Source organism: Marmota flaviventris, chromosome 8 (assembly GCF_047511675.1).
Source record: "Marmota flaviventris isolate mMarFla1 chromosome 8, mMarFla1.hap1, whole genome shotgun sequence".
NCBI lineage: Eukaryota > Metazoa > Chordata > Mammalia > Rodentia > Sciuridae > Marmota > Marmota flaviventris.
This window is the reverse complement of record NC_092505.1, coordinates 56103057-56117206: the sequence shown is the minus strand read 5'-3', so window position 1 is coordinate 56117206 and position 14150 is coordinate 56103057. Positions and strand designations below refer to the sequence as shown.

General features: G+C 35.1%; 1 protein-coding gene across 2 annotated transcripts in view; it reads left to right on the top strand.

Annotated features, from left to right (window-relative positions):
* The window catches only part of Sec22a (SEC22 homolog A, vesicle trafficking protein), an 81494-nt gene that overhangs the window by 47736 nt on the left and 19608 nt on the right, over positions 1 to 14150 (top strand). For both annotated transcript variants that reach the window (XM_027936185.2, XM_071615277.1), the window contains one exon: positions 10965 to 11030. In XM_027936185.2, coding sequence (XP_027791986.1) covers positions 10965 to 11030 — 66 coding nt within the window. The remainder of the gene's footprint in view (positions 1 to 10964; positions 11031 to 14150) is intronic.

The following is a 14150-nucleotide window of genomic DNA, read 5'->3' as shown; positions in this document are numbered from 1 at the left end:
ACTTCATCTCCACCTTTCCTCTCCCAGAAAACGGGATGGAGCAGAGTTTTCCCAGCTTCCAATCATGGCTTGGTCTTTCTGGTAACCAGCCCCCACACAAGAGCCCACCAAGAGTTGCCTAAGAACAAAAGATGTTCTTATCACCCAGGAAATTCCAAGGGATTTAGGAGTTCTGTGTCAGATGCCTCTATAATTCAGGAAATTACAAAGATCTTAAGAGCTCTGTGACAGGACTAGAGTCAAAGACCAAACATGAGAGAATAGTCTACACAGTACTGAAGAAGAACAACAAAATTAAAGAACTCATATTATCCAGCTTTAAGACTTATTATTATAAAACTACAATACTTAAAAATAGTGCAATATTGGCAAAAGAACAAATAGACCAATAGAATAGAATAGAGAGACCAGAAGTAGACCTATATCCATACTGTCAATTGACCTTTTTAAAATTCTAATTTGTTATACATGACAGCAGAGTGCATTTCAATTCATATTATACATATAGAGCACAATTTTTAATGTCTCTAGTTGTACACAAAGTAGAGTCAGACGATTCACATGTTCATTGATCTTTGGCAAAGAAGCAAAAACAATTCAATGGAGAAAGGATAGTCATTTCAACAAATAATATTAATAACTGGGAATCCACATGCAAAAGAGTGAATCTTGATATAGATTTTATTGCGTTCATAAAAATTAACTCAGAATGGCTCACAGACCTAATGTAATGCACAGAATCTTAAAACTTCTCATAGATAACCTAGAAGAAAACCTATGTGATATATGTGATCTTGGGTTTAGCAGTGAATTTTTAGATACAACACTTAAAGCACAATGAGAGGAAAAAATGATAAGTTGGACTTCATTAAATTTAACAACTTCTGGCCACAGACTAGGAGAAAATATTTGTAAAATCAATCTGGGGATTGACTCCAAAATACACCAAGAACTCTTAAAATTCAAAAAAAAAAAGAAAAAGAAAAGAAATCAAACAAACCCAATTAACAAATGGGTAAAAATTCCAAATAGATACCTCACTAAAGAAGATACACAGATGGCAAATAAGCATATGAAAAGATGTTCAGCATCATATGTCACTAGGGAATTGCATATTAAACACAAAGAGATACCACTACATACTTGTTAGACCAGGAGATGGGAACCCACAATTAAAAGTACAAATACTGAGGAGGATATGGAACAAAGGGAGCTCTCATTTGCTGTTGAATGCAAATGGTATATTCATTTTGGAAGACAGTCTGCTGTTTCTCACAAAGTTAAACATAGCCTTACCTTGTGATCTGACAGTAGTGTTCTCAGATATATCTTCCAGGTGGGGGGTAGAAAGCTTGATCCACATAAAACCCTTCACATGAATGTTTATATCAGCTCTATTCATAATTTCACAAAGTGGAAGTTACTAAGAAAGGTGACTTTTAAAAGGTAAATGGATGAACTGTAATAATCCATCCAATGGACTATTAGTAATAAAAAGAGCTATCAAATTGCAAAAAAGGAATGGATAACCTTAAGTGTGTATTGCTTAGTAAAAAATCCAGTATGAAAAATATTACATACTGTACGATTTCAACTATATAACATTCAGCAAAAGGCAAAACTATGGACAGTAAAAAAATATTCTCTAGTTGCTGGGGGTTTAGAGGGAGAGCCAGGGATAAATATCTGGTACATATTCTTACAACAGTAATATTCTGTATGTTACTAATGGTGGACACTTTCATTATACATTTGTCAAGCCACAGAATATGCAGCACAAAAAGTGATCCCTCACATAAACTATGGATATTAATAATAATTAGTATTGGTTAGTTGTAACATATATCATATGATGCAAGAGTTACTAGGGAAAACTGAGTAGGGGATAAAGTGGGGTATAGAGGAACTCTCTACTCAATTCTTTGTAGATGTAAAACTGCTTTAAATAAGAAATTTATTTTAAAAAGCCAACACTAAAAAGAAAAGACTTTCTCCTTAATAAAAATGAAAAAACTGGAAAGAGAAGAATGTTCTCTGGGCTTTGATGTTTTTTAATTGTGACTCCATTTAGCAACACTAAGTATAACCTGTTACACTCTTAGGAAGGGGTGGAGTGGTCCTTCACTGCCCATGGAGGGACTGAGCCTCCTTCTTTACACAGCTGAGTGAGGGTGTTAGATCTCTAACCAGAATGGAGCCAGGTTCAGGGATCTAATACAAGTTGCTAGGTACATATATACAATGTTGTGCTTCTCAGAACAATGGCCTTTTTAAAAAAAAAATTAGTTGTAGATGTACACATACCTTTATGTTATTTATTATGTGATACTAAGGATCGAACCCAGTGTCACACACTGGCAACCGCTCTACCACTGAGCCACAATCCCAGCCTAGAACAAGGACCTTTTTGAGAAAGCCAATGAGAGTCAGTCCCCTTCCTTTAACCTTGCACCCAGCAGTCCCTGCTCAGCCCCCATACCTCACCTGCCTGAAAATCAGTATGTTTTATTTTGCATAAATATGTATAAATAAACTCTTCTGGATAAGAAAGTAATAAACAATGGTGGGAACTGGACAGGTGGGGAAAATGAAGTGGGAGTGAGACTTTTCACTGAATATCTTTTTATTTATTTTTTACTTATTGAATCATATAAAAATTACTTATTCAAAATTTAAATAATAAAAGTGTATTGGATTGGGGATGTAGCTCAGTAGTAGAGCATTTGTCTAGCATGTATGAGACCCTGGGTTTGATTCCAGCACTGCCAAAAAATAAATAAATAAATAAAAAGCACCTGATAGATAAGCAGGGGAAAAAGATAACTTTTGTAATCCAACTTGATTGGTAGACTACCAAATAATAAAAATTTCAGGTAAAGATCAATATTTTTGTGGGAGTCTAGGAAAGAATGAACATTTTCCCTGGATTTTTAAACTTCCTCCTTCCCCTGTCTTAGATTCTACAGTTGCCCTAGATGCTTCAAAGAATTTTATTTGTTTGCTTTAAACAGTTCATCATTCTTACTGGTGAGGGATATGAAAGGGAAATTGGGTAAATTATGTCTAGGAAAGAGTCTGGAGTGGTCTTTTTAAAATCAGAATGTAATTTATAATTTGGAGACTGTCTGTGCTTGTGTATTTTTCTGATGATCCACATGGAATTCTTTCTTCTTCACTGTGGTTGTAGACTGAATTTACTCCATTGGCATTTTCTTCATATCTGACTCCAATAACTATAAATTGTTATATATGGGATTCTTTGCTCTTAGGTAAACAGGGCATTTGCATCTGACTGTGTGTTTCTTTAGCATTGTTTAAAAATCTTTGTTCTGTTATTGCCCATGTGATATATTCCACATACATTCTTATCAGTAGTTGAAGTTTCTGAAATAGTGAATCTCAGAAGAGAGAGGAAGAAAGTGCAAAGTAGGAAAGAATGTAGTCCACATATAGTTTGTCACTTGAAGGCAGTTTTTTGTGTTTTTTTGTTTTGTTTTGTTTGTAATAGGAATGAATCCAGGGGCACTTAACCATTGAGCCACATTCCTAACCCCTTTTATATTTTATTTTGAGTCAGAGTCTCACTAAATTGCTTAGGGCTTTGATAAGTTGCTAAGGCTGGCCTGGAACTTGTCATCTTCTTACCTCACTCTCCTGAATCCCTGGAATTACAGTCGGGTACCACTATGCCTGGTGACCCATTGGAAGTTTAAAAAGATTTACGAGCAGATTCTAATCCTTTCATCTAAATGAGAATCATTACCTTTAGAAATTAATTGAACCAAAAGTAGATTCCCATTGCTCTAGTAATTGGGAATTTATTCCCCTGGAGAAAAATGTGGTAAAGTGACTGGTGCTTGGAAATATTTTTACATGTCTTGCTGTGAGGATGAACAAGGGAGTGCTGTATAGTGTTGTATATATAGTATAGCATCTGTCTTCTAAAGATTCTGTATTATAAAAGATGGGATGGAGAAGATGAAATATCAGAATGCAAATAGATGCAATGATAGTTTTAAGCAGAGTAATTCAGGGGTGCAAACTAGACTAATTTTTGCAAGTACATCCTTAGTCCAATTTAATCTGAAAGAAAAAAGATACAAAATTGGTGACTTGAGAGCTCTAATTTTAAATTTCCCTTACTAGTCTATTTGATTGTTGATCACAACATATATTAAAGATCTTTTTTGTTTTCACTGAAGCAGTTGGACCTAGACATACTGTGGGAGCCTTCTTTCTGGTTTATCACTGTGTTGGGAATAATCTCTACAATTACTGTAGATAATTTTTGGTCAGTACAAATAGATCTTTCTGAGGTTGTCTGCTGTGTAGGCTTGTGTGCAAATCCCAGGACACAGAATTTAAGCCTTTACCTGTTTTGAAATTACCTGCAATGAAATCAGTCAAATCATAGTGCTGATAAAGGAAGGAAAAGACAGTACCCAGATTAAGTATCCTCATTAGGATATCCTCCGCATTCAGGAGTCAGAATTTTGATATGTGGTGTGTTTTCTGAGTGAATAACTTAAAGATATTACTAAAGTGTTTTAAGGTCTTGAATTCTAAATACTCTTTAGAATGCTAAAAATAATTGCTACATTTATCTTCTAGCATGTAATTTTGTGTTTGAGGTACATTGAATTTGAGGACCCACATGAATCAGCATTCCTATTATAAATGGACACAATACCTTTATTTTATTGTGGTGCTGAGGATTGAACCCAGTGCCTCACGCGTTAGGCAAGTGCTCTAAATGAGCCCCATTTACCTGAGCCCCAATCCCAACCCCTATATTGTTAATGTTAAGATTCAGCATAAGTTTCTTCTAGATTAATAACTACCTCTTAGGGAGATAGTGAGGAGTTTATTAAAATATGTAGCAATGATTTTTTTTTTTTTTTTTTTTTTTGTGTGTGTGTGTGTGTCTAAATTCAGGCTGAAGAGATTTAGGATGAGTGTAGCTTTTTTTTTTATTGTAAATTTGCTTTAGTGTTCCATAGTAATTTATAAATTAAATTATTTTGACTTCCCGGGCTGGGGTTGTGGCTTAGTGGTGGAGTGCTTGCCTAGCACAAGTGAGGCATTGGGTTCGATCCTCAGCACCACATAAAAAAAAAATAAAGACATTGTGTTTACCCACAACTAAAAAAATAAAATAAAAAAAAATATTTTGACTTTCTAACTTTGTTCTGATTTTAGAGATGTTAATTGTTATTGTAAACTGACAACTCATGTATGCATAAACTTTATCACAATGGCTTATATTACCTGTATTCCTTTAAGGATCAGCCTTGAAACAGTATTAATTACACTAATGTTATCCTAGAAGTAATTTACGTATGGTACTTTAGATAAACATTGAGTCCTCTGATAACAGCAGTAGAAATGCTGGCCTGTAAATCAAGTTACCTGGGTCTTCTCTGCCAGTACAATAATTAACTTCATGACCATTGGAGGTGACTTTATCTTCTTGGATCTCATCTTCCTATTCTGCAGGAGGAAGGTTTTAGACTGCATGAGTCAGGACTGCCTCAGTACCAATGCTGTCAGCTTCTCTGATTCTAAAAGTATAGTAGCTACTATAAAGCAGAAGTAATCAACTTGCTTTATTTCTTGCCTTCTTTATTTCCTATAGACTTGTTAACACCTTGGAAAGTACAGAACTGCTGAAGCTCAACAGAAATTTTTGATTTATTTAGTGGCATAATATCAGTGCTTAAGATGCAGTGCTTGATTTCTTTCAAAGAAATAAAAACATTTTTCCTTTTTCTATATCCATTCATTGTTAAAGAATTAGGATAATATGTATAAATAAAATTAAAATTGTTCCCCAATTTTGCCTGATAATAGACATTTATGTTGATATATATAAAGTATACATGAGCATGTATGTATCTGTTATAATATTTTGTCCTTTTCCACTCCATATTAGTAAGAGAATGTTCCCTAATTATTTTAAACATTTTAATGATATTATTCTAGTGTATTTTGTGACAATTGTGTAATCCTTACTTTAAAAAAAAATTCTTTCCTTTTGTTTTCAAAACAAAATATTGATACCCTAGCATCCCCATAGGTGAATAGTGATGTTTTTAAATTTTTTATTTAAACTTCTTACCTGTATTCCCCCTTTCCCTGGCTCTGCCAAACTCCTTCTGCCTTCTTCTCTGCCTCTATTCCCCATTCCTTCCACCTATTCCCACTCTGTCCCCACCTTCCCCTGATCTCTGCCCTCACCTGCTTTTTGTTTGTTTCTTCTCTATGGGCTCTTTCCCTGCAGCCCTGCTGTTCTTTGACAAATAAAAACAAAACCAAAAAAAAAACACTTTGATTATGTTCTCTCCTAATTTTTTGAAAAAGTAAACTACATGTGTTGTCCCATTCCCTTACCCTCTGTTTTTTTTATTCCACCATGATCTCTTCTCTGTCCCCATAATACTCAGACACCAACCATTAAGCTCACCAGTATCCTGATTGCCACACTCTGCATCTAATCTCAAGGTCCTTGTGTGTCTTCTCTGCCTTATCTCATTTATCATCTAGTTTCTCCTTTTAAAAATAACTCATTTAATTTCAAAGAAAAATGTTTACTTTAGAAAACCTAGAAGTAGCTGGGGATGTAGTTCAGTGGTAGACTACTTGCCTACCATATAGTAGGCCCTGGGTTCAATCCCCAGTACCACAAAGAAAACAGAAGCAAGTAAAACAAATCAGTCTTATTAATTCCATGTATTACATTCTTCTTGACAAGCTCTCATCCCTTCATTTCCATGCAGCCATTTTCTTCACTGTTGTTTTTTCTTTCTCTTCCTTTTCCTGTTTGTTCTATAAACTTTCTTCTTCCACTTGTCCTTTAAACACACACACACACACACACACACACACAGTCTCCTTCTCTCTGACTTTCTTTGTTGCTTTCCTTTCTCTCTTCAGTATTCTGTTGTTGGTTTGATAGTCTTTTAACTATACCTTCTCTTTGGACAATGGTTTTTTAAAAAAGTTAATGTATATACATGCATGCATACATACATATATAACAATAAAACATACTATAATTTTTTTGTTTGTGCTGGCGATTGAACTCAGGGACCTGCAAATAATAAGCATATTCTTTATCTCTGGGCTATACCCTCAGTCCCTATGCATGACAAATTTGAAAGCCTACAGAAGTTGATATGTAATTTTCATAAAAAGTAATTCTCTTCCCATTTCTTTTCCTCAGTGTCAACCACTGGTTTATACCACTAGAGAAATTTTGTGTTAATATTTATTTATTTGTATATTTACTTATTCTTCTAAATTTTTGTTGTATAGATGGTGGTAGTATTAGTATTAGTACTGTTCTGATCTTTTCATCTCAGTACAGAGATGTCTATTCTGTTCTTTTTAGTGGCCACATGGCATTTTTTCCCTTTTTATTTGCCTTTCCCCCATGCTGCACAACATCCTATTTTGAAAAAATTCAAACTTACATAAAAGTTTGAAAAACAATGCAGTTAACATCTATTGTATATACCTACCTTTCTTTTCTTCTGAATTATTTAAAAGTGAAATTGTAGATATCATTATAGTTTATTCCAAAATTATTCAGTACGTAGATCTTAAGAGCTAAGATATTTTCTTACATAATTACATACCCTTTTGACAATAAAGGAATTTAAGATCGATGCAGTTTTACTAGTAGAAAATCTCTCCATAGTTGCTGCCAAAATGTCCTTTGTATTATTTTTTTTTCTCTTTCTCTTTCTGTCCAGTTGAGGAGCCAGTCAAGAATTAAGACTTGTACTTAGTTGTCATAGGCCTCTCCTTTAACTACTATTTAAGTAGATGGCTACCAAACTAGATTTCCAAACTTTTTCCTGAAGCAGACTTAAATATCTGCTAATTGCTATTATTTGGATGTCACTCTTGTAGTTCCAAAATAGCATGTTGAAAATGAGCTCAATATTTTCTGCTCCCAAATTACTTTCTCTCTATATTCCCAACTTAATGCATGATAGCATTCATTTATTGCCTAAACAAGAAACACTGGAGTCATCCGCCCTCCTCTTTAAGACTGTGCAGTTCCCTTTGCCTACAGTTCTTTTCCTACCTTGTCTACCTGTTCAGTGTACATTACCCAGGTTAAACTCTATTTCCTGTGGAAAGGTTTCCCTGACCTTTTTCTTCTCCAGACAGAATGAGACGCATCTCCAGTGGACTCTCCCAGCCTCTCATGTGTGCATGCATTACATCGGTTAGCACTTTGAGAAGAAACTGTTGATTTATGATTTAAGCCCTGCTTTTTTTTCCCCCATGGTGGTGGGGATTAAACCCAAGACCTCATGCATGATAGACAAGTGCTCTAACAATGAGTTGCATCTCCAACCTTTTATCTGCCATCTTAATCAAGAGTGTGAGCACCTTAAATCAACATGGTCTTTATTGTTTTCTGTCCTAGGTCTAGTAACACAGTACCTGGCTTATAAGTGCTTAGTGAATATTTATTTATTGAGGGGAAGAATGTGTTCATAAAAAGAATGTGTTTTCAAAGAACAATTCAATTTGGCCTACATTTATTGAATTCTTACTGTTTGTGCCCAGTTTTATGCAAATAGTCAGATTTATTTTCTGCCTTCAGAAAGATTAGTGTCTGATTGAGAAGATAAGGTCAGTACACAAGAGGTCTAAATAATACTAAAAAATAATGTGATTATCAGAAAAGCTATGCAGACAATAACTCCAGGGAGAGAAGTTAGGGAATCTTTTTAAGTACTTATTGTATGCCAGCTGCTTTTCTTTGTTTTTTGAAATATTTCCTCAAAAGAGAAAATTAAAGTTAAATAAATGGTCTAAAATAATGCAGCTTATAAAGAAAGATTTGAACACAGGTCTGACTCCAGAAACATGTGTTTATGTGTTCCAAAGACAAGAGAGTTTTAAAATGACAGTGTAAATTTAGAGGAAAAATAATATCCAGTTATAGGACACTAATTAAATTATGGTCTCTCCCTATAGTGAAAGGTTATGCAATCATTTCACATTCTGTGTTTGAGGAATATTTAATATGTTGGGAAATTGTTTATGGTATAATGTGAAGTACTAAAAAGCAGTGTATGAAAGTATCATTACACACACTCACACATAGAAAAGGTCAGAAGGAAATACCTGCAAGGTTTAATAGTAATTCTCCCAGAACTATATTTATGGACTGTATGAATTTCTTCTTTGGGTAATCTATATTTTCCACATTCTCTACAATGAGCATGAACTTTTATAATTAGGAAAAAGATCATTTAGAAAATAAAGGACTAAAAAATATTAAGCAGAACTTTTTTTAAATCTTAGAATTATTAAAGTAGAAAGGTTTCATGTTGACCTTCCTTGCCTCTGGGGTAGTACTGTCCTAAGCATCCAAGAGATATTAATGGTTCTTTTTAAATCTATCTATCTATCTGTCTGTCTATCTATCTATCTATCTATCTATATATCTATTTATTTTTTATGTGGTGCTGAGGATCAAACCCAGTGCCTCACACTTGCAAGGCAAGCTCTCTGCCGCTGAGCTACAGCCCCAGCACTTTAATGGTACTTGTTTTAAGATCTTCTCCTTAGGATAAGTCACTCTCCCCCTGCCTTACAGACAGCTGTGTGGCCCAATAACCAATTCAAAAGGAATTTTCTCTTTTATACTGTCTTATGAAGACATAGTCATGAGAGACCCTCCTGTGTCTTGTGGGATTTTTCATTGTATAAAGACATTTTTTCTAAAACAAAAAATGACCAAATTTAATGTTCCTGTATGGAAGAAAAACAGACTATACCTGGCTAGACTTTTTATGTTTTACTTCGTAAATACTTTGAAAGAAATTAATGCATGTAGATATTTAAGAGGGTCCAAAATAAATAGGAAACCCTGGGTGATTACATGTTTCCATTCATTTTCTTTTCCAAGAAATATTTCACACATGATCTGTTTTTCCTCTGGTTCGCTGTTTTCCAGCGTAGCATACATGACTGACTACTCCTGACTTTTCTCATTGGGATTTAGCACACTCTAGTGGACAGTAGCTTTTCAGCTTTCACATTTTTTTTTTTTAATCATGTCAAATTATTTTATTGAACACATATGCTTACTAGGTTGTAAAGTTTGTCAGTTTTTATTTGAGTCAAGTAGTGACCCTCATGAACAGAAATAACTTGTCAGCTGCTGGGGTATTGTGCATTTTAAGCAGATTCTTGAACAGGAAGAACAGAAAGAGGCTTGTTGCTTTTTGAGGGAACTTTTCTCCAGTGGTTTTCACCTTCTCTTGAGTGAAATGAAATTGATCAGGGAGGCCAAGAGACAGAGAACATTTGTAGTCCTCTTTGGTTTCCCATTCCTTGGGTCTTGTGATATATTTTACTTTTGTATTTTAGAATTCTTGAGGCTTTTTTTTGGTGGGGGGGGCAGAGTGGAACCCAGGCATACTCAGCCACTGAGCCACATCCCCAGCCCTTTTAATTTTTTTTTTTTTTTAATATTGAGGCAGGGTCTCACTAAGTTGCTTAGGGTCTTGCTAGTTGTTGAGGTTGGCCTTGAACTCACCACCAGCCCCTGGAATTTCTGGGATTACAAATTTGTGCCACTGCATTTGGCTCTTGAGACTTTTATGTACCACTTTGTAATATTTTTGACTGTGAATAAACATTGTCATATCCTAGCTTGGAGGATTTTTTTTTCATTGGGAGCACTGAGGATTGAATCCAGGGGTGCTTTACCACTGAGGGACATCCTGTCCTTTTTATTTTGAGATAGTGTCTCTTTTTGTTGCTGAGGGCCTCTCTATGATGCTAAAGCTGACCTCAAACTAAGATCCTCCTACCTCAGCCTCCTGAGTTGTTGGGATTACAGGCATGTGCCACAGTGCTTAGCTCTAGAGGATTATTTTTGGAAATAGGTTTACACCAGGAAAAAAAGTAATCTTTCATTTTGTGTTTTACAGAGTGATGGTGAGGATTTTAATTACATCATTGCATTTTTTCTTGGAACAGCAGCTTGCCTTTACCAGGTAGGTTCTCTCCTATTTTTACGAAATTGCTTGGCCTTTATTGTCTAATAATTGCTTGTGTGTTTTAAATAAAAAATAATTTCTGAATTCTTGGCCTCTCTTTCAATTTGAACCTGTTACCTTTGTGACCTCTATCTCCATTTTGAGTGGACATAGATCCCACTGAATTTAATGTAGACCTTCTTACTGTGTTGGGGTTTCAGAGGTGGTATGAATCTTCCTGTGGCAGGAAAGGCTACTTCAAGATTTCCTGGTGATTAGTTATTCAGTTTCCAGTCTCTATATATACTCCAGGCTGAGGATTTTATACTTTAGGGAAAGTTTTTGAGTAGGGAGTGACAGAAAAAACAGAATTCGGGGATTTTTAAATTTAGCAGTGATGAATAAGATGTATTATAAGAGTAGAAAAACTGAAGGCAAGGAAATCAGTTGGGAGGTGATCCTGTTATTATAGGCAGAAAATAAGGAGGATCTAAACTGTGGTAATGACAGTAAGATTAGGAAAATACTGTCATGGAAAAGGAAGATCCACTAGGACTTGAAGACCAAATAGAGAAGAGATTTAGAGAGGGAAAAGCTTTTATACCTGAATGATATAGAGATTCTTCCAAGGCCAGAGAAAGAGCAGAATTGTAGGGAAGGGTTGAATAACCATGCCAGTGACCCAAACTCAGGAATATTTTTTTGTTACAACATGTTAGAGCAAGCAATACCTCTTGACCTAACATTTATTAGAACACTTCCTCTGATTTATAAAGAAAAAAGGACTCAGAACCACAAATATGAGGCTATCTGAAATTCTATAGATGTTTTTAGGGAAATATTTTAATGAAAATATGTATTTGAATTTTATATAAATACATACTAGAAATTTTAGTTTAATTCTTCTCATTTTTAAAAATAAATCTCTTAATATTTCCTAGCTATTCAATTCAGGATTTTTCTGTCAATTTTGATAAGTATCAGTATGAATGATACTTCATGCAGGTAATGTGAAAACTTGTCTTTGGTAGTGTCACATAGTGCTTTAATTTTATGAACTATTCTTGTATAGATTTTATTCTTTCAGCTCAATAGTCCTGTCTTACAAAGGATATTATCTCACTTTTGAAAATTATAAAACTGAGGCAGTTTCAGTGCTATTCCAGAAAGTGGAAAAATCAGGATTTAACTGTTTTCAGATTTTATATGTCAGGTTATTTCCACTATATCAAGCTATCTTTAATCTAAAACAAATCCTAATTTGTATAATTTTTATGATGTTATATAGTTATAACTTTATAACAGATGTGCATGATTTCATTTGATTCTAAAACAATATGAGGTATTAACTTTAAAATAATTTCATGAATAGTCATTCTTCTAGAATATAAGCTTTGCCTTGTTAAAATAATTTTAAATGCATAATAATAGTGGCAGAATACAATGAACTCTTACATTTCACTAAATCCCTTATCCTCACTGTACCATTAAATCCTCATAGAAAGCCCCACATTGAGCCTATTGTCATCACCATCTTTCACTGAGGTCTCAACAGTTCTCATAGCTAGTTAGTGATTTGAACCTTTATCTGTGTAACTGTAGAACCAGTGCTCTCTACAGTGGGCATACCTCTTGTATTTCTCAGAACAGTTTTAAGAGTTGCCTCAGGGTGGAACAGTATCACTCAAGTATTCTTTTACTTGAGAGAAGTAAATAAATTCATATTTTAAGGAAAAAAAATGCAAAAAATTTTCTTTTTATACAGACAGGCATGAAACTGCCTGTTTTTTAAATATGCTAAGCTCAGTAGTTATAACACTGTTTTCTTTTTTTAATTATTAGTTGTTCAAAACATCACATAGCTCTTGACATATCATATTTCATACATTTGATTCAAGTGGGTTATGAACTCCCATTTTTACCCCGTATACAGATTGCAGAATCACATCAGTTATATATCCACGTTTTTTTTTTTTTTGGTACTGAAGATTGAACCCAGGGGCACTTAACCTCTGAGCCACATCCTCAGCCCTTCTAAATATTTTTTTTAAGAGAGAGAGAGAGAGAGATAATTTCAATATTTATTTTTCAGTTTTCGGCAGACACAACATCTTTGTTTGTATGTGGTGCTGAGGATCGAACCCGGGCCGCACGCATGCCAGGCGAGCGCGCTACCGCTTGAGCCACATCCCCAGGCCTATATCCACGTTTTTACATACTGCCATACTAGTGACTGTTGTATTCTGCTGCCTTTCCTGTCCTCTACTATCCCCCCTCCCCTCCCCTCCCCTCCCATCTTCTCTCTCTACCCCATCTACTGTAGTTCATTTCTCTCCCTTGTTTTTTTACCCCTTTCCCCTCACTTCCTCTTATATGTAATTTTGTATGACGATGGGGGTCTCCTTCCATTTCCATGCAATTTCCCTTCTCTCTCCCTTTCCCTCCCACCTCTCGTCCCTGTTTAATGGTAATCTTCTTCTCATGCTCTTCCTCCCTGCTCTGTTCTTAGTTGCTGTCCTTATATCAAAGAAGACATTTGGCATTTGTTTTTTAGGGATTGGCTAGCTTCACTTAGCATAATCTACTCTAGTGCCATCCATTTCCCTGCAAATGCCATGATTTTGTCATTTTTTAGTGCTGAGTAATACTCCATTGTGTACAAATGCCACTTTTTTTTATCCATTCATCTATTGAAGGGCCTCTAGGTTGGTTCCACAGTCTAGCTATTGTGAATTGTGCTGCTATGAACATCGATGTAGCAGTATCCCTATAGTACGCTCTTTTAAGGTCTTTAGGGAATAGTCCGAGAAGGGGAATAGCTGGGTCAAATGGTGGTTCCATTCCCAGCTTTCCAAGGAATCTCCATACTGCTTTCCAAATTGGCCGTACCAATTTGCAGTCCCACCAGCAATGTACAAGTGTACCCTTTTCCTCACATCCTCGCCAGCACTTATTGTTGTATAACACTGTTTTCTGAAGTTATATTTTACCATATAAAATGTTTTATCTCCAATTGTCAGGATGTGTTTTAATAAATTAGGTCAGACTTGAATGGCTATACCTACATGGATTTTTACCTTTTTCTACAGGATGCAGATGCTTATGGAAGCACAGAGCTTAACTAGGACTAATTTTCCT